The sequence below is a fragment of the Otolemur garnettii genome, unplaced genomic scaffold, assembly GCF_000181295.1.
Source record: "Otolemur garnettii isolate 467f Iridium unplaced genomic scaffold, OtoGar3 scaffold00021, whole genome shotgun sequence".
NCBI classification, from domain to species: domain Eukaryota; kingdom Metazoa; phylum Chordata; class Mammalia; order Primates; family Galagidae; genus Otolemur; species Otolemur garnettii.
Genome location: NW_003852416.1, coordinates 25234498 through 25257720, shown reverse-complemented (window position 1 = coordinate 25257720; position 23223 = coordinate 25234498). Strand labels below are relative to the sequence as shown.

General features: G+C 41.5%; 1 protein-coding gene and 3 pseudogenes across 1 annotated transcript in view; 2 read left to right on the top strand and 2 right to left on the bottom strand.

Annotated features, from left to right (window-relative positions):
* Positions 1-8526, bottom strand: part of LOC100943963 (cytochrome P450 2C31-like) — a 31050-nt gene extending 22524 nt beyond the window's left edge. The window contains 3 exon segments of the mRNA XM_012803612.2: positions 49-198; positions 1717-1879; positions 8328-8526. Of these exon segments, the coding sequence (XP_012659066.1) occupies positions 49-198; positions 1717-1879; positions 8328-8495 (481 nt within the window). The 5' untranslated portion in view covers positions 8496-8526.
* Positions 2096-5132, top strand: LOC111724298 (annotated as a pseudogene).
* Positions 8527-13928: 5402 nt separating the features above from the next.
* On the top strand, positions 13929-14945 carry LOC100940705 (annotated as a pseudogene).
* Positions 14946-18448: 3503 nt separating this feature from the next.
* Positions 18449-21099, bottom strand: LOC105886364 (annotated as a pseudogene).
* Positions 21100-23223: the final 2124 nt, after the last annotated feature.

Below are 23223 nucleotides of genomic sequence, written 5' to 3'. Positions count from 1 at the left end.
TTTATTCTATTTAAACTATTACTGTTAATTATACAAAGAAATACACACCATTGGTTTTTCTTAACAGTTCCACCAGATACGAGGCTTCCTCTTGAATTCGGTCTTCAATAGTTTTCTTCCCCATCCCCATATTCCGCAAAACCATGAGGGAGAAACGCCGGGTGTGCTTCCACTTTTTTCCATTGCTGAAAACAATGCCTATCCAGGACAAAAGAGATAGAAAGATGATGATGATGATGAAATAGATAGATGATAGATAGATAGATAGATAGATACTGTCCTTCATTGTCACAATTCTGAGATTACTCATCTCAAGAAATGATGCTGACAGGTAAGCAGGGATGTAAATATGGTGGTGGCAGCTTTCCAATTATTTAAAAAAAAAAAAAGAATTTCCATTGAGCCCTCTCCTTACTTGCCTCTCTGCTGAAACCAACCTAGAATTTTATTGTCCAGACTCTTGATTTTATATAACACTAAGCTCTTTTCACCCATCAAATGCTTAAACCCCAGAATAACTCTGCAGACTATTTTGTCTCCATTTTACTGACAAGGACAAGAAAAATTCTGCATGTAGAATTCTGGCACTATGATCACACAGCTGCGAATCATGGTGAACTCAACTCATAGGTTAAATTTTCACAGCTGGCTTTTCTGATCGTGAGTTTTTGGAGAAACAACAAGAGGAGACAATTCTCAACAGAAGGTGAGACAGCAGTTCTGCGTTGGAAGGAATCTGGTAACAACCTACTGCAGTCATTGACTGATAACTCTTCTCATTTTAATATCCCTCCCTACTTGTTAATTCTCCCTATGCAAAGTGGTCTTAGCACCAAGGAAGCTCAACCACAGAGTTCTAGGAGATCAGGAGAACAATAAATTCATGAGACACTAGCCCAGGAAGACTCTCAGAGAACAACACAGAAGAGATGACCCCCATTCATGTTTTCTTTCTTTTTGTCAGAACCTAGTGATCTACCAGAGTTCTGAACGATTTAAGGCCAGCTCCAGACAAGTGGAAATAGTTCAAGTACTTAATAAAAAATTCCTTTTCTAATATAAATTCCAATCCATACTCAGTCTGTGTTTCTCCATGACCATCTTTTCAGAGCATATCTCTTTATTTTGTTGTTGTTGTTGTTGCAGTTTTTGGCTGGGGCTGGGTTTGAACCAGCTACCTCCCATATATGGGGTCAGTGCCCTACTCCTTGAGTCACAGGTGCGGCCCCAGAACCTATGCTTTTTCAGGACAGAAGATTAAAGGTGAGGCTCAAAATAGTTCAAACCTATGTTGTTTCCATGCATACTTCCTAAAATAGTGTCTGGGGATCCATGATTCAGACCAGGAAGCAAGATGTTTGGTAATAAGACAACTTAATCATTTTCCTCTTCTCTCTTTGCTCCTTGCCTCTTTCTCACTATCTTAAATGGGCAGGATTTAAAATAAAGGTGTCGTAGTCACCGATTCAAAGATCATTAGTGGTTAGATGGTTTACTTTCACTGACTTTAATATTTCATTGCAATATTATATCCCTGTCATACATTTTAAAAATGAATTAATGATCTTTTATAGAAAAATTATTCACAGGCTTATGTTGGAATTATAAAAGGCGTGAGCTACAAATTTCTCTAAGTGCTTATAATTTCTCAATTTCTTAGCCTGTTTGGAGTCTTCAAATTTACGAACTCACACACATTCTCCAAGACACGCATACCTAATCCTTGAGTGATGTTTTCTACCACTGGAAAACTCCCTCTGTCAGAGAATTCTTCTGCTCGATCAATCAGGGCTTCCTTCACTGCTTTGAATCCATGGAACACCACAGTGGGCTTCAAGCCAAAATATACAGTGAACACAGGGCCATAGTCTTTTGCTAGCTGGAAAAGAAACAAAAGAGGGGGAAAAAGTGAGAATTTCCCAACAGAAATGTAAATAAATGAGAGAAATATTTTTAATCTCACTGAAGAGATATTTTAAAATTCATCCACCTATTATAAAAGATTTCAACTTTTAGAACCAGCTTTTTTAAACCAACTTTTAATCAGAATGTACATTATTTAAATGATAATTATCACATTATTAGTAATATTGCCATTATTATTATTATCATTATCAACAGTTATTCTTTATTTAGCCCTTATTGGGTGATGAGAGCTGTATTATGTGTCAATTATTTGGTTCCTACTATTTTATTAACTTCTTCTATCAAACGAACAACTGTATCAAATTTCTCCTTCCTTCCTGTAGTTACAATAACTGCTGTTTTCTCCTCCTATTTAAGGAAAGCCCCCCCCACTTGCCTCAGGTGGAGACTAAGAATTGTCTCTCCTTATCCATTCTCCTTAACTTGTTTACAGTACCACACACTTCTATATTTTAATAATACCTGAGAACCTAGCAGCCTGATCATAGGCATTTCTCAACTTCCCTTGAAGCTACATGTGGCCACGTGGTGAAGCTTCTACCAACTAATGTTAGCAGAAGTGATGTGTACAAATTCAACATCATTGCATAAAAGGTAACTGTTTGCCCTTCATTTCTTCCCCCACCTATGGGTTGAAATGATAGGATGGAGCTGTGACCACACAAAGGAGAACAATAGCCTAGAGTCACAAGACAGTAGAACTGCAAGACTGAGAAAAAATATTTCTCTGAATTATCTCATAGAGGAGAGTCTTGCTATCAGCCCCCACCTGTAAACCATTATGTGAGATAGAAATAAGCTTCTATCTTCTTTTATCCAGTGTGAGGCAGTATGGAAACAGGACTCAGTCTTCACTTCAGACCTAGGGAAGCAACATGGAGCAGTATGACTCAGCCTAATTAATTGAAGAAGGAAAAAACAAAAATGTTCTCCTAGCTGCTGGAATTTAGCCCATATTCATTTATGGAAAACATTGCTAGGAGAGCGGGAAGTCCGGCTTCCAGCTAGGAACTTTGGTACTGTCAGCAACCAAACAGAGAATTAAATATGGGTGATATTGAGAAAGGCAAGGAGATTTTTGTTCATAAGTGTGCCCAGTGCCACACTGTGGGAAAAGGAGGCAAGCACAAGACTGGGCCAAATTTCCATGGTCTCTTTGGGAGGAAGATGGGTCAGGCTGCTGGCTTCTCTTATGCAGATGCCAATAAGAACAAAGGCATAACCTGGGGAGAGGACACACTGATGGAGTATTTGGAGAATCCCAACAAGTACATCCTTGGAACAAAAATGATCTTCACTGGCATTAAGAAGAAGGAAGAAAGGGCAGACTTGATAGCTTAACTCAGAGCAGCTACAAATGAGTAATAATTGGCCATTGCCTTATTTATTACAAAAGAGAACTATCCCACAGCTTTTTTTTATGTGGATCATAATTTGATTGGTCTCATTTACCAGAATTCCGATCATGAATGAGTGATAGAATATTTTTGTTGGACAGTCCCAGTTTAATTAAGACTGGCTTGTGGTTAAATGAATATGATCGGTTTTTTGGATTGATAGTGATTCCAGTTCAGTAAATGCTATCACTGTTTTCCATTTCTAAAGATATGTTCAGATTCAATCAGTGATGTTTACCTTTTCACAAAAGTAGTCAATTGCCATCCCAAAGCCTATTGAAGATTGGGTTTATATTAAGATTTATATAAGTGATTATGTGAATATATTTAAATACTGGGGAAATCCCCTCACTGTCTCAGAACCACGGAAGACTCACTGATGTTTTAATTGGTGTTCATTAGCCTGTTAAAGGTGAGGGCTGGAGAGAAGGTAGCAATGCTTACTTTGTACTTTTGATCTTTATTATGCCAATCTAATTTCCCTGGATCTACTAAAATGCTGCCTTTTATTTATTGAAAGGCATTTTAGTGTGGTTTATGTGTAATGTCAAATAAAGAATATTTAACATTTATTTTATAGACAATCTATAAGGTCATGCTTTTAAAGTCAATGTGTCAAGAAATGGCAGATTAAACTTTTGAATTATTTACTACCTAAGTCAGGCTAAGTTATAATTTGGAATTGTCTTTCCACAACTCTTCAGAAATACATAAAACTGTGTAACAACTGTATGTGTGTGACTGGTAATGGTGCTTTTGCCAACTTATTACATGGATTAAAATAGAAGAGATATACACAAATTTTAAAATTATGTGTGATTATAACATAATTAAAAACAAAAATCACAGATCACACACACACACAAAAAAACATTGCTCAAGATTCAAATGGCGCAACCATCTGAATCTTGAGCAATATTTTCCATGGCTACTAAAGCAAGATTCTAACACCAGCTGATTAAGGAACTGTGCCTGCAAAAATCCAGATCTATCCAGATCTAACCACTCAAGCCAAATAGTACCCCCACACTGACCTCATCCTGACTTTTCCTTTGTTATAATCTCATTTTAATGCTAGAAATCAGGCCCGAGACTTAACATGCTAATGAGACATAAAATCCATGAAGAAACATGTAGGTAGGAGACTATGCAGACACAAGAAAATCTCCACCTCTGTATGCTCGCTTGTCACCCTTTTCCTAATTTTCTTTAAAACTCTCCATGAATCCCCTGGGAGCCAGGCTGATGATTTTCCCTTTGTGCTACCTCCCTGAACATGACCCTCAATAAAGCCTTGCTTATGATTCCCATTAGACCTCGTATTAATTTCTATTACATAGAGAGCCCACCAGCCCGCACTGATAACAAAGGTATTGCTGGGGTCTTCCTTTCAATTCAGCTTTTTTGGTATCCCAACTGACAAAGGACTTAGGCTCTATAAATTTGTCTAATATTGGACTCCTCTTGTCATCCTACACTTTGTTCTCCATAAGGCAACCAGAGTGCTCTTCTCACAAGGCAAATGCTAACACTACGGTCCTTTAAGCCCATTTATGGCATCACATTGCTGTTATGCTAATCATAATAGTTCTAAAATCCTCGCAAGACCTGCATGCTCTGGCATTCTAACCATTCTTTAGATCTGAGCTCCAATTTTATTTCCTCAGAGGACCCTTTCTGACTATTCCTCCCATCTACCTCGATCCAAGCTCCATGGCCTCCCTCTACCATGTCGTGTTACATAGATTATAACCATACCCTTATTTACATGATTATTTCATAAATAAATCCTTCCCCTCTAGACCAGGGATCCTCAAACTTTTTAAACAGGGGGCCAGTTCACTGTCCCATAGATCATTGGAGGGCTGGACTGCGGGCCCCAGGACAATTTGGCTGCTAAGCAGGACAGGCAGCGGCAGTAAAACACCCAGCGGGCCGGATAAATGTCCTAGGCAGGCCACATGTGGCCTGTGAGCCATAGTTTGAGGACACCTGCTTTAGACTGTAAGCTCCATAATGAGAAGGTCTTTTTAAATTTCATTCACCATTGAAAATCTCCTGCATACATCTAACATAGTGCCTAATGCAAAGTTGGTATTTAATCATTTGCTCAAAAGATGATATACTTAAGTAACCAGTGCAGAACTATTATTATTTACATCTCAAAAAATGAAAATTAAAGCTCAGAGATATTTACAAATTGCCCAAAGCTGTGGATTAGCAAATGGATGAGCTGAGGTGATGACATAATCTTGGAATCCAGAGCGAAAGCCCAGGAAAAAGGAGCTCCCAGGGACAGTGCTCTGGAACTATTTGGCTATCTCAGGGAAAAGACAGATTTCCATAATTTCAAGTTTCAGAGGTACCCCTATTTTCTTATTTTCTGACCCAACTGAGAATACTGCATAATAGATAGCTACCATTATATGCCCCCTATTTCTTAGCACTAACTTGATCATCTTTGCCAAGAAAATAATCATACCCTTCCCTTTTGTTTAGTTTCCTCTCAGCTCAGTAGAAATATTACTAGCCCTTATTGCTGTTATTTTAATACACTAAAGATCTATTCAGGAATACATCCCAACTCTTGTCTTACGTCTTATCAAATTCAGCAACTCCTCACCACAAAACAGTGCTCCAATATAAACACACAGGTTGTGAATCCTTGGTTACTACAATCCCTGAAGCCCTATCATGACACTCTAAGTTTAACCTGTACAACCTGTCTGGAGTCCTCTGTGCACCTCCAGGACATCTATTTATTTAGGGGGTTACCAGGGAACCCCTGAGCTTATGATCACATTAATAGCATATAAGGGGAACTTGATTTGTCTATAGGGCTACTCAGTCATTCCTTATCGAACATTTAGATCTGTCAAAAACAAGCACTGGACTAGCTCTCTAAAATGATTTACTTGATTTAGAATGTCCACATATCAACTTTAGGGATTCACAAAGCAGTAAATGCCTGGATACTGAGAAGATGAGGCTAGGTATTTCTTCAGGTTGAAGAACTGTACTCTTCATTTTGGTGGGGAGTGACATTATGCAAACAAATAACTAGAAATCTTTCTTCACATTTCCAATACTTGCATATAAAACAGTGTTGACAGTGGCCGCCCAGCAGAAAAGTTGATTCCTTGACTTAGGTTGTTTTCTTAAAGAATGAAACTGCTCTTGACTATAGAGCAGTTGAGCAGGGTAGAGTTTGTGCAATAGCAAACACAACTTTGTGTGTGGGTGTGTGCAAATGCCTCAGCTGAAGAGGAAACTCCCTTTGATAAAAGCTGACAATAGGCCATCTGGCTTCAGCAGATTTTTCCAGAAACCCAAGAACTATCTGATTGGTTCTCTGGACTTTCCACATAGATACTTTGGGGCTTTCGATCAGTTCCATAAGGACTTTTAAAATTAAGACTTTTACTTTCCTAATAGGACTTATAATCTACCTCAGAGTTCACTATTCACTCAAATGCTACACTAAGACTATAAATAAGAACATTGACATTTTTATAAGGAAGACAGAATCTCCAGCCTGGTACTCATGAATATGTACAGGCCACTGCAAGACAGTTTGATTCCCCTCATCCTGATTATAACCCCCTCTGCACCCTCATCAGCAGGAAGAAGCCAGAGTGGGTTCACCTGATTCCCTCTTCATTGGTTCACATCTCAGAAGTGAGGAATAATCAGAACTGAGGACTGAAACCATTTCTGAGAAACTAAAAAATAAAATAAAATTTAAAAATGAACAAACATATAGGCCCTGAATAAAACCACAGACAAGCACTAAACAGCTTGCCCTCAACCCCCTACCCTACAGCTGCTACTGCTCATATAGACCCTGCCACAAGGTCCTACTTCCCCTCAATTGTATCTAGAGATAACATCTTTAACATTAAGAAACCTTAAACTTGTCTATTTGAGATGTTTTCCAGATCCTTCAATCCAGTCGGTGCACTGGTGCCAGCCAGTCTGAAGTCACCCTCTGAGCAACTGATTGAGAAAAAGGATGCAGTTTTGACACTCTCATGATTTCCTCCCCCCTGCCCTAACCAGTTAGTCACTCCACCTCCTCAGCCTTTTACTTGCCAAAAGGCTCTTGAAAATTCCAATCCAACCTGGATGTGGCAGATCATGCCTGTAATATCAGTGACTCAAGAGGCAAAGGAGGAAGGATTGCTAGAGGCCGGGCCTTAAAGACTACCCTGAATAACATGAGGAGACCCCATTTCTAAAAAAAAATAAGAAAATTAAGGGCAGATGATAGCACAAGTAGTCTCAGCTACTTGGGAGAATCTCTTTAGCCCAGGAGGTTGAGGCAGCACTGAGCTACACCACTACACTTCAGCCCAGGTAACAGAACAAGGGCCTGTCTCTTAAAGAACAAGAACAAGGAATAGAACAAGGGCCTGTCTCTTTTTTGTTCTCATAAAAACAAAAACAAAACACTCAGACGAACACCTTTTGGGAAGGCTAATTTGAGGTACCTTTTCATGTCCTCTTTCAACTGCCTTACAATTATTAAGCTTCCTGATAATACAATTATTGTCACCTCCCCCTATTTCTGTGTATTGGTCTGTGACCACGCAGTGGGCAGTTGAACCTGGTGGTCCTATAGCACTATAATAAGTCATTCACAACACTCTGTTGGCTGGCACAATGACTCATACTCATAATCCTAGCACTCAGAGAAGCCAAAGTGGGAGGATAACTTGAGTCCAGGAGTTCAAGACAACCTTGAGCAAGAGTGAGACCCCATCTCTACTAAAAACAGAAAAAATTAACTGGGCATGGTGGTATGAACCTGTAGTCCCAGCTACTTAGAAGGCTGAGGCAAGAGGATCACTTGAGTCCAGGAGTTTAAGGTTACAGTGAGCTATGATCAGACCACTGAAAATCATATCTGTGTGTCCACTGGTGTCTAGAACAATATTTTATTTGGTTATAGGGCCATCTTATTTACTCATTGCAAACAACTGAAAGAAAATTAATCACACTTACCATGCTTATGCATTTGCTGATGTTCTTAGTATTTATCTGTAGCATATTTCCAACAATTGGGAGAGGAGTGGGGCCAGGTGGCAACTTTCCTTTGCCATAGCTTGCATTCCACAGAGAAAAAAGAATCAAACAAGACAGACAAATCACCAAGACAATGAAGAGATCCATTGATGGGCTTTGTGTAAATGCAATTGAAAACAGGGAATCCAAAGGTTTATAAACACGGGTGCAAGCTTATCTCTAAATACGAATTCAGACTTTGAAATTTGAATAAGCATTTTTTATCTTTGGTACCCTTTGGCCTGTTGGTAGAAATAAGAACAAAATGAGCAATTTAGTATTGCTTAATTCCTATGTTTCTGTGGATTAATTAGTATTGATTATTATGTTTCTAACTAAAAAACAACTCTCATTTCTTTAGATGTAGTGCCTTAGTGGAATATTTGAATAGTAACAGGGAAGACTGTCAGATTAGCAAAGGGCTAACCATGAACCATGGAGTTCATGGTCTCAACAAATGATTATAAGGAATATCTCGGGGCAGTGCCTGTGGCTCAAAGGAGTAGGGCGCCGGCCCCATATGCTGGAGGTGGCAAGTTCAACCCAGTCCCAGCCAAAAACTGCAAAAAAAAAAAAAAACAAAGGAATATCTCATGAGTCAAAATCTATCATTATATGAGCAAAACAAAGAAGCCCTCTCTTTCTGTTCCCAAGAATCAGTGGCATTACAGGAAGCCAGTCTTACCTTAGATAATAGTAGAACTATTCCAAAACTCCGGACATAGCCCTGTTCCATAAGGTAGAAATAAAAACATTCCCAATGGATATGAAGCCTAAATAAACAGTAGACAGGAATCCACCAAGTCAAGAAAAGAAACTGCTCACACACAACTGAAGAAAGTCCCCAACTATATGTCATTGCCTTCCTTACACATCTGTTCCCACTGAGGGACTGGCACTCAGCACCTGCTTTCCCTCTTCTCACTTGGGTATGGAAATAATTCTGCATGGAACATTACAAATATGTGAAAATGTCTAGAAATTCAAAGATATGAATGAAACTTCAAGATTCAAAACTATTGAGGAAATCTGACATCATAACATAAAACTTCATTATCCTAGGTAATCCAGAATAACCTTGCCACTGCAAGACTCTTAATCACATCTGCAAACTACCTTTTACCAACCAAGGTAACACACAGACTCTGAGACTTCATGTCAAACAAACCTTCCCCTTTCTACTTTCATAAAATGTTTTTAATATTCTACTTTTTGACTTTCCATATAAATTTTTACAATAGTCTTGCCTTTATAGGCAAAAAAAAAAAAAAAAAAGAAAGAAAGAAAGAAAAGAAAAGAAAAAACTCATGGTGGGATTTTGATAGTAATCACATTAAACCTACATATCAAAGGAATTGACATCTTTGGTTTTATAGGACAGCCAGAGATTACTTTGAGTGCTTCCCACTTTTAGCACTTATGTGGGCTCTTTAGCAGGAGCCAGAAACCAAACTGACACCATGAAAATTAGCAAGAGAAAAGCATTTATTCATTTTATATGTACAGGAGAATCTTCATAGACTCCCCTGAGACAGGAGGGCAGGAAATGGTCAGAGAATCAGGGCTATGGAATTTATGAGCCAGGATTTATAAATGAAAATCTATATCTGTTCTGAAGAAGTAACCAAAGCAAAATGCTTTTAAATGTTCTAGACAAATAAAGATAAATGTTAAAAGAAATGACACAACAAAGGGGATCTGGCTAGGGGTAATAAGTTTCTAGGGAAGGCTTAGTGGAAAAATACACAAAATGAGTTTTTTCTCTGCTCTCTCATAACGACAATCAACACAAAAGTCTTCTATGACCAAATATGGGAGTTTCTTCTGACGCACCAAGCAAGCAATCAGTTCTGCAACAGATACAAGTGGGTGTCCTCCAATTCAATTCTGACACTATCTACCTGGACTTAGCAGCAGATTCCATGGGTTGAAGGCTCTGTCCCCAAGACTGGTCCCCCACCCTCTGTCATACAACAGACACAAGGCCAGGCCTCCAGAACTTCTGACCGATCACATTCAAGTTGAAGTTCCATGTTCTCCTTTAGGTTTGGTTAATTTGTTTGAACAACTCACAGAACTCAGGGAAACACTTATTTTTGCCACTTTATTACGAAGGATATTACAAAGGATACAAGTGAAGAGATGCATAGGGTAATATATACATATAGGGAAAGGGGCACCCCCTCACACCCTCCACAGGCCCACCGCCCTCCAGGAGCCTCCATGTGTTCAGGCATCCAGAAACTCTCCATATCTCATCTCTACCCATATCCCATCCTCTTAAGCCTTTTATGAATACTTCATTGGGTAGGCAAGATTGAAAACCATGCAGAAATGTTGATTGAACAACTAATTGAATACTAATAGACTGGGGAGGGAAACCCAGAAAGACCTGTCTATTCAGATCTTTCCTGGTCTCACTATACACCATGCCTTCCTCCAGTGTGTGGGGCAGGACCCTCTTTGGAATGGACATCCTAAGACCTACACTCAAAGAAAATAGGTCAGATACCTGCTTTGGAGAAGAGGGATTCTACTTTCTATGGCTAGCCTCAAGGGAGAACAAGGGCCAGAGACAGGAGGGCAGGAAATGGTCAGAGAATCAGAGCTATGGAATTTATGAGCCAGGATTTATAAATGAAAACCTACATACGTATATATATGTGTGTGTGTATTTATGCACATATCATAATATCACAGGGAGTCACTAGGACAGATGGGGGTGGAGCTTCCCCATTTCCACATAAATGATACTTCAGAAAATATATTTATTCAGATCCATTGCAATCCACAATTCCCAGTCTCTGGAGTTAAGGGCTATTTTCTTTTCTTGGTAGGGAGAAAGCACCTCTCACAGAGGACACTTTATGGCTTGCTCTATGCCAGGAGAAATAGGTCAGCTAGCCCTTTCTGAAACTACAATTTCATCAAGGTTTTCAACTCAAAATAATTGATATCTCAACATGGCATATTTGGGTATGTCACATGCTTCACTCCTTCATTACCTGAGTCTGAAACTTCACTAGAAGTTTCAAATATGAAAAGCTGAGTTGGTGACTGTAGAGATATAAGTCTGCAAAAGGAAAGAAGAACATAGATTGGGATGAAAATAAACAGAAAAGAACAAATTAAGCACAGTTCCACATACTCTATTAAACTAGCCGCCTATCTTTGGGAATAGGTCTATCCAGTGAAATGGTTTAGTCTCATGTATTCAATGAAGAACATGCATTTGTGTTTTAAAAGATGCAGATTAGACTTAACTGTCCTGAATGATTCACATAGAAGCAGCATTCTTCTCCAATGATCATGCTGGCTCCTTCCTGTTGGGCTGTCTATACATCTAGTGCTTGGCGATTCTGAGGTACAACAGAGGCTAAATGCTCAACTTTCTATTGAAAGTTTCCAGTGCTTGAGTAGTAATTGTGAACTCCTGTTCTGTTACTATGGAGAATTTAGAACTGCCTTTTCATTCTCATAAATCCCATTTTCTTGGGAAATAAGTTCTCAACCTTAAAAAGAACTTAGAATTGTGGTATAAAAATGGATTTTCAGTAATTACATCTTGTATGTCTGTGTGGTATTTGCATACTACCTTACAAATAAAGCCCAAGTTTATAATTTGCCTGGCACTTAGAGTACCTGGTAACAGAAGGCTCTGAGTTTCTGTCCCAGCCATCTAGGTAGCAATCCTTCACATATCTTGTCACCACATAAAATTAAAAGACCAGTGTGGTTCACAAACAAGGTTAGAGTGGAATTTGTGACAGCCCCCACCCTGCCAGGTTGGGGTTTGTTGTGCCTTATTTTCTGTCATATTGACATCTGCTCACCTCCTCTCCCCATGTGGCCTTTTGTGCCCGTAGGGACAGAACAGGTTGCTAAATACGATATGTAACTTGTAAACAAGTTACATAGGGCTGACTTAACACCCCTTTGTAATATCTGTTGACTAGGCAAGAGCTTGTCCAATAAGAGTTAGCATTATGACTGCTTATGACCTTTGTGCAAGATTTCACGAGGCCTTCTGTGGAACTGCACCACAGGATTTGATTACAATATCTCACAGGCCTGTTACCTAAGTCTAACACATTGTTTGTTTTTAATAAAAAGGGAGAGAGTACTTTGATTTTATCAGAGCAAAGGACAGTCCATGAACTCTCAAATCAATTCACCAAAAGGAGAACTAGCATGACATGGTTTTCTCAGTGGTAGGTGCCATACCTTGGCAAACATCCATTCCCCACACTTTGTCCACCAGACATTCACATTAACAGGAGCAAAAATAAGGACCGAGAGAGAGCTGTTTAATCAGTGGTAGACTTAAGATTTTATTTTTATTTCACAAAACAGTATCAATATCATAGAAATGGGAAAATTCCTAAGATATCTTAAAATCCAACTCCAGATGAAGAAACCATGGACTGTGGTAGTTAAGTGATTTCTCAAAAATCACTCTGTTATTACAATACAATTAATAACTATGCAGAGTACAAAGCATACCGGGTCATCAAAGGATAAAATTGTGACATTTGCCTCTATTCTGAATACGTTCTAGACTCAGCTACATGGAGGCTGCCAAAGTTCCTACATGGAGTGTCCAAACCCAGCCCTAATTGGTGTATCCTGCCAGTATCACTTACCTCAAAATTTCTTCATCCCAAAACCCAAAAGTGCTTTGTTCATGGGTGATGCTTCCTGTCCTCCAGGGTAAGGTCAGCTAAGTAGTCTGAGGATTGAGTCTCCTAAGTGTTTATTAGAAGGCCACATCATTGAATAAGCATTTCAACAAGAGCCTTGGGTTACTAAGAATAGATTGGAAAAAAAAAAAAAAACCACACAAATAGTCAGTAGGCTTGGATTATAGCCCTATTTCCTACTCTTTGGTATTAAGTTCTGAAAAACCTCTCAAATTTTATCTTTCTGATAACTAATTTACACAAAATAAGGGAAACGACTGTGTAACCACCAAGGTCCTTCCCAAATGGATGACTCTGAGCTCTAAAAAGGATATTAGTGTTCACCTATTTGATTGGTCCCAATTTTAAACTTTGAAGAGACAAGAACAAAAATAATTGCTTAGGAAGAAATCCTGGATCCTAATGGCTCCAATTAATTTCCTCTTCAAGTTAATAGAACTCTGATCTTTATCATCAAAATGATTCTGGAAACCATAGGAGCACATCACACTGTAGGAAATACAGCTCAGGAAAAAAAGTAGAATCAAAGGGTGAGGCTAAATGGCAGAAATATATATATATATATTTTTGAGACTGAGCCTCAAGCTGTCTCCCTGGGTAGAGTGTCATGGCATCACAGCTCACGGCAACCTCCAACCCCTGGGCTCAAGCAAGTCTCCTGCCTCTGCCTCCCAAGTAGCTGGGACCACAGGCGCCTGCTACAACGCCAGGCTTTTTTTTTTTTTTTTTTTGGTTGCAGCCATCATTGTTGTTCAAGATTTCTGGGAAAGGCTCTCTGGTCCTCCTGTTCGTCAGACAGTCGCTTCTTCTAATGCAGCGCCAGCCGCATCCCCGAGGCACCATGGTGAAACTGAAGGTCAGAATAAACGGCTTTGGTCAGGTTGGGTGCCTGGTCTGCAGGGCTGCTTTTAACTCTGCCAAAGTGGATATTGTTGCCATCAATGACCCCTTCATTGACCTCAACTACACGGTCTACATGTTCCAGTATGATTCCACCCATGGCAAATTCCATGGCACAGTCAAGGCTGAGAACAGGAAGCTTGTCATCAATGGAAATCCCATAACCATCTTCCAGGAGCGAGATCACACCAAAATCAAACAGGGTGAGGCAGGCGCTGAGTATGTTGTGGAGTCCACTGGTATCTTCACCATCATGGAGAAGGCTGGGTCTCACCTACAGGGGGCTGCCAAAAGGGTCATCATCTCTGCCCCTTCTGCTGATGCTCCCATGTTTGTGATGGGTGTGAACCACGAGAAGTACGAAAACAGCCTCAGCATTGTCAGCAATGCTTCCTGCACCACCAACTTCTTAGCCCCCTTGGCTAAGGTCATCCATGAGAGGGACTCATGACTCGGCATTGTGGAGGGACTCACAACCATAGTCCATGTCATCACTGCCACCCAGAAGACTGTGGATGGCCCATCTGGGAAGTTGTGGCGTGATCGTCACAGGGCTCTCCAGAACATCATCCCTGTCTCACCTGGTGCAGCCAAGGCTGTGGGCAAGGTCATCCCTGAGCTGAATGGGAAGCTTACTGGCATGGCCTTCCATGTCCTCACTGCCAACATGTCAGTGGTGGATCTCACGGGCCGTCTGGAGAAGGCTGCCCAATACAATGATATCAAGAAGGTGGTGAAGCAGGCATCAGAGGGCCCTCTCAAGGGCATCCTCGGTTACACCAAGCACCAGGTCGTCTCCTCTGACTTCAACAGTGACAGCCATTCTTCCACCTTTGATGCTGGGGCTGGCATTGCCCTCAATGACTACTTTGTCAAACTCATTGCCTGGTATGATAATGAATTTGGCTACAGCAACAGGGTGGTGGATCTTACAGCCCACATGGCTTCCAAGGAGTAAGAACCCCAGACCACCAGCGCCAACCAGAGAACAAGAGGAAGAGAAAGGATCTTATCTGCTGTGGTGCCCCTGCCTACTCAGTCCCCTACCTCACTGAGAATCTCCCCTCAACACCGTTTCCACCCAGACACCCTAAAGAACAGTAGGGGCCTAGGGAGCTCCACCTTGTCATGTAACATCAATAAAGTTCCCTGAATTTAAAAAAAAAAAAAAAAGATTTCTGGGAAAATAACCAATATTTTGATGCGTTTGTGACTCTATTTTTAGTTAACAGGAATGCATTAGCTGCCAATTCTCAAATGAAATGCATAAGGCTACAATCTGACATTCAACTTACAGAAAATTTTGATGTCTCTTTACTGGACTTTTATAGATCCTCTCTTCCCAGAGGCAAATATCCCTCACTTCAAAATCACTCCTTATTCATGTCATTACTTCTTGGCAGCACCTACATTTGTGAGCAACTATTCAGAATGAAGCACCTTAAAAGTAAATTTAAAACCAAAATATCCAATGAGTACCTTGAGAACGGACTGAGAATTACAACTATTTCCATCAAACCAGGTAAGGACGCATTAGTTTCTCAAATACAATGGTAACTATCCCACTAGTTTTGTGTTGCCCACTTTTAATTTCATATTTTAAAAATCCCCCCAAAATCTCAAATTTTATTACTTGGACATGCACATTTTCTGTATTAATGACTGCAAACTTGGGACCTGCTGGACAATTTTAAAAAGACTCTCTGAACAGGCCGCTGCATGATTAGGATTATTACATAAGGACATTTTTGCTTATCAGTGGTGGCAAATATTATGAAAATTATGCGTGGACCTTTTCTTTGCTTATCAGCTTTCAGGAGTGTTTGTGCGTTTAATGTGTGGCCCAAAACAACTCTTCTTCTTCCAACATGGCCCAGAGAAGCCAAAAGTTTGAACACCTCTGCTGGAGAAAAACACTAACACCAGTGAGGAAAAGCAACATTCTTTCTATATTATACATTTTTGCATTAAAAACAAAGCAAAATAAAAATTGTTTTTCAAACAACTTGCATAAGAAAGGAAAGGAAAAAAGAGATCTTGTTTCCTTGCTTCTACAAAACAAAAACCAAGTCTGGGTTCTAGGAAGCCGTGACTATTCAGGCCGAAGTTCTGCTTTAAGAGGAAATGTGCTCCATCTTGTGGAATTTTAAGGTACTGCTACATAGAGCCACTAACCAAAGCAAAGAGTTGGCATAGGTTTAAAATTTTGACTATAATTTAGCGCAATTCCTTTATTTTAAAGATGAGATTATAAGAAATATTAAAGTTTCTTTTGGAAAAGTACATCTGTAAAGTAAGACTATATGATTGTCAGGCTAAAAGCTGATTTTTACATTGTCTTATTTGGTTAGATTGAAAACCCAGCTTTAAAAAAATCTGAAGATGGGGAGGGGGGAAGATGGGTGGAGGAAGGGTGATTGGTGAGATCACGCCTATGGTTCATCTTATAAGGGTACATGTGAATCTTTCTAAATATAGACTATAAATGTCTTAACACAATAACTAAGAAAATGACATGAAGGCTATGTTAACCAGTTTGATGAAAATATTTCGAATTGTATATAAAAACAGCACACTGTACCCCATGACAGTATCAATGTACACAGCTATGATTTAATTTAAAAAAAAATCTGAAGACATTTGGGAATGCAAGATGATAATTAGAGTCAATATATGAGCTAAGCCCTTGCCCAGGCAAGCACCATATGGGTCACTAGAGTTGGCAGTGGGGGTCAAATAATTACCACTGAAGTTCTAACCCATTATCCAATCCTTCTATAGATGCTTGTTCCCTCCAAACATGATGCTGAGATTTAATCCTCAGTGTGGCAGTGTTGGAAGGCAAAGCCTCATGGGAAGTGTTTGGCTCCTGTGGACAGATCCTTCATGAATAAATTAATGCCCTCCCTTGGGGGTGAGTTAGTTTTTACTCTATTAGTTCCCCCTGAGAGCTGGTCGTTGAAAAGAGCCTGGCACCTTCTTCTTCTCTGGTTTTCTGTCTTTCCATGTGACCTCTGCATGCTTGGCTCCTGATCTCCTTCCCCCATAAGTGGAAGCAGCCTGAGGCCCTCACCCAATGCAGGTGCTGGTGCCATGCTTCTTATACAAGCTGCAGAACCATGAGTCAAATAAAACTCTTTTCTTTATAAATTACAAGTCTCCAATATTCTTTTATAACAACATTAAATGGACTAGACTAATACAAATTTCAGTAATAAGCAATGCTGAGAATAGAACCAAATTATTGACAATGAACAAAGGGGAAGCAGCAATTGTTAAATATCTCCATGTATACTCGTATTTGTGTGTATGTCAAATTTGTTCTAGCTTTCGTTAAAATTTTGTCAAATTTGTAATCTAGCTTTCATTAAAATTTTTACAGCAAGGGCTGCACATAGTGCCTCCCAGCTATAATCCTAGCACTTTAGGAGGCCAAGGCATAAGAATTGTTTGAGCCCAGGAGTTTCAGAACAGCCTGGGCAACATAGCAAGACCCTTTCTCTACAACGAATGTTTTTAGAAATTAGCCAGTTGTGGTGGCATACACGTGTAGTCCTAGCTACTTGGGAGACTAATGTAAGAGGATCACTTGAGACGATCAGATTGAGGTTGCAGGGAGCTATGATCACGCCACTGCACTTTAACATGGATGACATAGTAAGATCCTGTCTCTAAGAAAAGCAAAAAAACAATTAATAAAAAAAAATATTTACAGCAAAACCATAATTAGTAAGTAATTAGAAAAATTCATGTTGTTAATGTTAATATGGCACTATATTTAAAGTGAAACCACAGTTGGTGAGGTTTTTCCCTAACAGCTACCTATACAATTATTAGGTGAAGTATGAATTTCCTTAAATTTCCTTAAATACTAAATTTGACAGTTGATATCTCTGATATTTCACTTTGACATTTCTTATTCTATTTTTATGGTGAAGGTACATCCTCAGTCTTTCAAATGCATGTTTTGGCTTGAGGTTATCTTTCAAATTTTTTAAAGCAATTTTTGTGAAACCGTCAAGAAATCAAAATTTGTTATTCTCTAATGTGAGTTCCATTCTGGAACCAATGCAGCACAGACAGCTCAAAATATCAATGAGGTGTTTGGGAAGATGTGGCTAACATCTTCCAATATACGCAGTATATATTCCCAAACATCTTCCCAATACACACAGTATATTGATGGTTTGAGAAGTTCTGTTCAAGTGATTTTATTTTATTTATTTTTTTGGTTATAAAAACATGAAAACATTTTATTCTACATGCAATAATGTACATAAATTTAAATAGGTAACCAAAGAGTCCAGAAGTAATAAAAGACGTATATTTATAGTAGCACATCACAGGTTCAACATTGATACTGTTTTTGTGCTTGGTTACACTAAAGGTGAAGCATATTACTCCATTTTGGAAGAACCAAATTTTAAACAAATACCTTGATGATCAATAAATGCTATTTAGTCAGTCAGTATAATCATTAATAACTTCTTCAGCTGCTGGATCCGTGTGCTGAATCACTCTATTTCTTTCTCTTTGAACATCAACATCACAATTGGTACCATCATCTTCATTCAATTCCCTATCAGATTCAGCAGCAGTTTCTTTTCCAATTTCCTCTGGATTTTCACTGGGTGCAATAAGAGATACTTGCTAGAGATACTTGAATTCTCCTTGATATCATTTTCAATGTACACTTTGTGATGGCACATTGGACAAGTATATTGAATATATAGCCATTTCCAAAGGCAAAGTGCATGGAAATAATGATTATATGGTGTGATACAAGCAGATGTCATAAACTCATGATAGCAGATTGCACAGATATCATCTATTTCCTGTAAGTGGCCCCCTTTCATTTCAGGAAGAGAATTGTTTTAACAGCAAGCAGTTCTATGATTCGTGAATGTCTTCCAGCCATTTTTTGCTTGTAAGTAGATGTTAAAATAAGCATGCAGACACATCATACAAGCCCGAATTTTACTACCTGATTCAAACCTCTTATAGTATAAGCCCCATTTCCAAACATTGCTACTCCAAATATAAATTCAATAATATTGCCTGTTGAACAAACATAATAACAAACATAACATTCCATAATCATCATATTCTTAGAAGACATAATAGTAGCCATGAATTGGGCAGTGCCTGTGGCTCAAAGGAGTAGGGCACCAGCCCCATATGCTGAAGGTGGTGGGTTCAAACCCAGCCCCAGCCAAAAACTGCAAAAAAAAAAAAAAAAAATAGTAGCCATGTTTCATGAATAAAGTATAAACAGTGAGAGTAACAATTACTTCTAAGCAGAGTTTCACACAAAGGGCTGTAACTGCAAACCACCATGTATTTAGTGCACAGTGATGCCAACGAACATAACTGAGTAAAAAAGGAAGAATAAACAGACAAGCAGAGACTAAAAACACAGGAAAATGTCTATGAAAAGATGACACAGGAGAGGCACTGAAAGACATTAATACAGGGTCTGTCATTCCATGGATGAAATGCAGGTCTGCAGTTACTAAAAGGCACATGTTACTTAAGCAAATCTGTCTCTCTTCTGGTCTTAGCACTCTTAAACCAGTCTGAAGAGCCAAAATAAAACAAAACAGGTGCAGCATAGCCAAGCTGCCTATCATCTTCATCAGTCGATCCAGTAAAGGCCAATATTCCAAGCCCCAAATTTATGGGCTATTGAGGAAATCACAGTACTCGTACCTAGTACAGTTCGTGTAGAATCACATCCATTAATTATAAGATTGCAAATGAGGACCCAGAAATCATCCCAAGAAATGAAGAAAGAATGGGGTTCATTGCCATTCTTACAATGTACATTAACACTGTAACCTCAGCTGTAATTCCTGTTAGCCGAAAGACTTGCAGTGTATGTGGGAAAGGAATCCTCCCCCATGTGTCCTCCATCAATAACTGCAATCCATAAATTCTATACATGTGTCTCACTGAAAGATAAACATATCCTATTGGAGTAATAAAACCACTTAGGCTTCAATGTAAGAACTGTAATGCGAGAATCAAGGAGGAAGGAAAGACTAAGGTCTCCCCGATGTGTAATGGTAGCTCTGTGATGAAGCCTATTACAGGCACGAAGAGTCCCAAATAATTAATTGTGAATAGATGGAATGAATCCGGAGTAGTGTGATGTATCCGATTCCAAACGTAAGCTGTAGAAAGATGAGTGCCATCCATAGGAGGGACCTTTTCGAGGAAGCAGTTCAATTCCAGTGGCTGATGTGTGCAGGCCCCACATTAGTCAATGTGCATTGTAATTCACCATCACTGAAGTTGAGCTAACAGAAGGGCTGAGCTGTACCTGTAAGACTTGAAAAGTGATCGCTGTGACAACTTCAGAACAATACCGGCTGCAAATACACCTAAGAGCCAGAGGAAGATCAGGAGCATGACGCAGAGCCGGCTTTGGCTGGAATCCTCGCCTGAGTTGAAGACCGCGTGGATGATGTGGGGTAAGGGACTGGGACGCCACTGCCAGCGCTGGCCAGACCTGCTGACCCGCCATCCGCCCCCGCAGCAGCGGCTGCAGCGTTTAACAGAATCACCGCCTTGTTCTTTCTTTAGAACTGTCCCAATTGTGCTTCTCCTGTGCCAGGCAGAGAGATACCAGTGCCGACCTGCAGGCACCTTAAAAATCTCCGTTTTCAAGGGGGGATTCTTATTAATACAAATTTGTTTCCACTCGCAGCAGAAAAGGGGAGGGTAAAGACAAGATCGGAGATGCCGAGGGGTCCTGGCACCGCTGTCTGGGTTTTGCCCGCGCTTGTCCGGGTCCTCCGGACTGCGCGTTCTTGGGCGTAGCTTTGGGCCCCACGCGATCTCAGTTTTACCTGATAGGGACCCAGAACTAAACCCCAAACCTGGCTTGCTGCCAGCGACCTCAGCATATTCCACCGCAACTCCGCCTTCTTTATCCTAGAAAAGGAAGGCGGTAGCCACGCCTCCCGAAGCTCTACCTGGAGAGGAGAAGAGCAGCCGCTGCAGTGCGGAGGACCGTGGTCCCATCGGGCGCCGAAGACGTCGGTCACCGTGCCCGGCACATTCTCCAGGTCCAGCCGCGAGCCACCGACGCCCGAGTCCCCGACCACCATCCAGCATGTGGCTAGGGGCGGCCCCGGGCCAAAGGTTTTCGCGGTGCCTCGGGAACTGGTCCAAGAAGTCGCCGAAGTTGCTGTTGAGCAGCGCAACTTCGCTGAAGGCGGTGCGCACCGGGCTGGAGAGGCGCTGCGGCCAGGGCAGCTCTTCCACCAGGCTGCCGGCGCTCACCGTGAGCCCAGACTCCTGGTGGTGGTGGCAGCTTTCAGAAGATGGCTTTGTCGTGGCTGCAGCAGCAACCGAAAGCACACGGTGCACCTGACGTTGGCCGCGGCCACTAAAGTCAGTGGCCTTGGTCCAGGAAGACGCCCCCCACGCTGCCATTCAGCTTGCCCGGGACTTGGCCCTGAAGGACCTGGCGGCTGCGCTGCTGGTGCATGGAAAAGGCGCGTGGTGCCCAAGGCAGCGCCTCTGCGTCTTCTATGCGCGGAGTAACGGGCTGAAACGCCAGGCTGCGGCCGCGAGACACCTCGCGGAAGGAGGCGAAGGGCGACAGGTCACTAGGGCTTGATGGATGGATGGAGTGCTCGACATCGGCGCCACCACCGGCAGCTGCCCTGGCGAATCTGGACCAAGTAGTTGTAGAGCTACGCCAGGCTCGCGACCAAAGACGAGCTGCCTGCCTACTGCCGGCGCGTTTCTGATCCCTGACCACCGGAAAGGGCTCCTGCGCGCAGACCCGAGCTACTGTGGCTGCCTGCCTCCTGGCCCATGTGCACGGTGGCCAGCACCGAGAGGAGCGGCAAGAGCATGTCTGCTGAGAGGACAGGAGGCTCAGCGGCCAACGGTCGTAAGGGGTGAGGCTGGGGACCATGGTGGAGATAGAAAAGCCGTTGACATTCAGGTGTACGGAGTAAGGAACAGGCGCCCCACATCCCTACCCCAGCCCAGCTCCCCGAGCCAGTGTGCGCAGCTGGGTGGAGATGAAGCTGTGCTTAAGTCAGGACAGGGGTGGCTCTCCAGAGAAGAGAATAAATACGCCTCTTCCCATCTCCAGCCCAGTTTCCTGTGGAGAAGGGACTTGTTTCTGCCTCTGGGTCCCAGCGCAAACCTCCTTCCCTACCCCCAGCTGTAAAGGGCGCCTGCAATTCCCGGACAACACCGTGGGCAGGAAGGCAGCGCTTGGTTTCCTTAAGTTCGCTTGGTTTCCTTAAGTTCATACCATCCTCCCTGCCATCTGTAAGAACCCAACAGAAGGGGTCACAGGAAAGTGGCTCTGAGGACAGACTAATCTGTGGGGAGGCGCAATTTCCTGCTGTGAGAGGGCAGGTTGTGAGATGGGGAGAGGAGGGGCTGACAGGGGTGGGCATAGAGGCAGACAAAGAAAAACTGGGCTAAGAGCAATAGAGTCACAATGAAAGCCTCAGCTGACCCCAGTTGTCCAGAGCTGGGGGCTGGAGCCAGGCCTTTGTATGCCTGCCTCCCCCAAACACTGGACCACCCCAGGAAAGGGCCAGGGGGTAGCTCTCCTCACCTGAGGCTATGCTGAAAAGCGCTATCAGACGGGGCCCTCTGCCAACAATTTTCCCAGCAGACTGGGAATAAGTCCTTCAACTCCAAAAGGATGTCCCAGTGATGAATCAAAGAGTCAACTTTGGTGGGATTCTTCATATGATTTCTGGCTTCCCCAGGTTCCTGTGGACCTCTTTTTCTCAAGGGAAACTTAGACAAGAAAGTTTACTGTGATGAACTACAGCCCCTGCCACTGAAGTTGGTGTCAGGGCTGTGGTTCAAACTCATTATCACCCTTCTCTACTGTTCATTCTAGACTCACTTCTCCCTTGACTAGCTCCTCTGTGACTTACCTGATGGTGTGACCCAGGCCCTCATCCCTTATGGTTCTTGGTCACAAGTCCCATCCCTTCTCAGGCTGTGGATGTTGTACTTACCTATTTGCCATCAAAACTGCACAAAGGACTACCAAGAGGTGCCCAAGTTTATCACCTTGTTATCAGAAATGTTCCCCCCTGCACCAGTCATTTACCAGCTGCATCCCTAAGTCCTCTGTTAATCAGGGTCCATAACCCCTGCTAGGATGTTATTATGTAAGTGTTAATTGTTGTTTTAATCAGGTGATAGTCCACTGCTAACTTCCACGGAAGACACAGTGACTCAGTGGC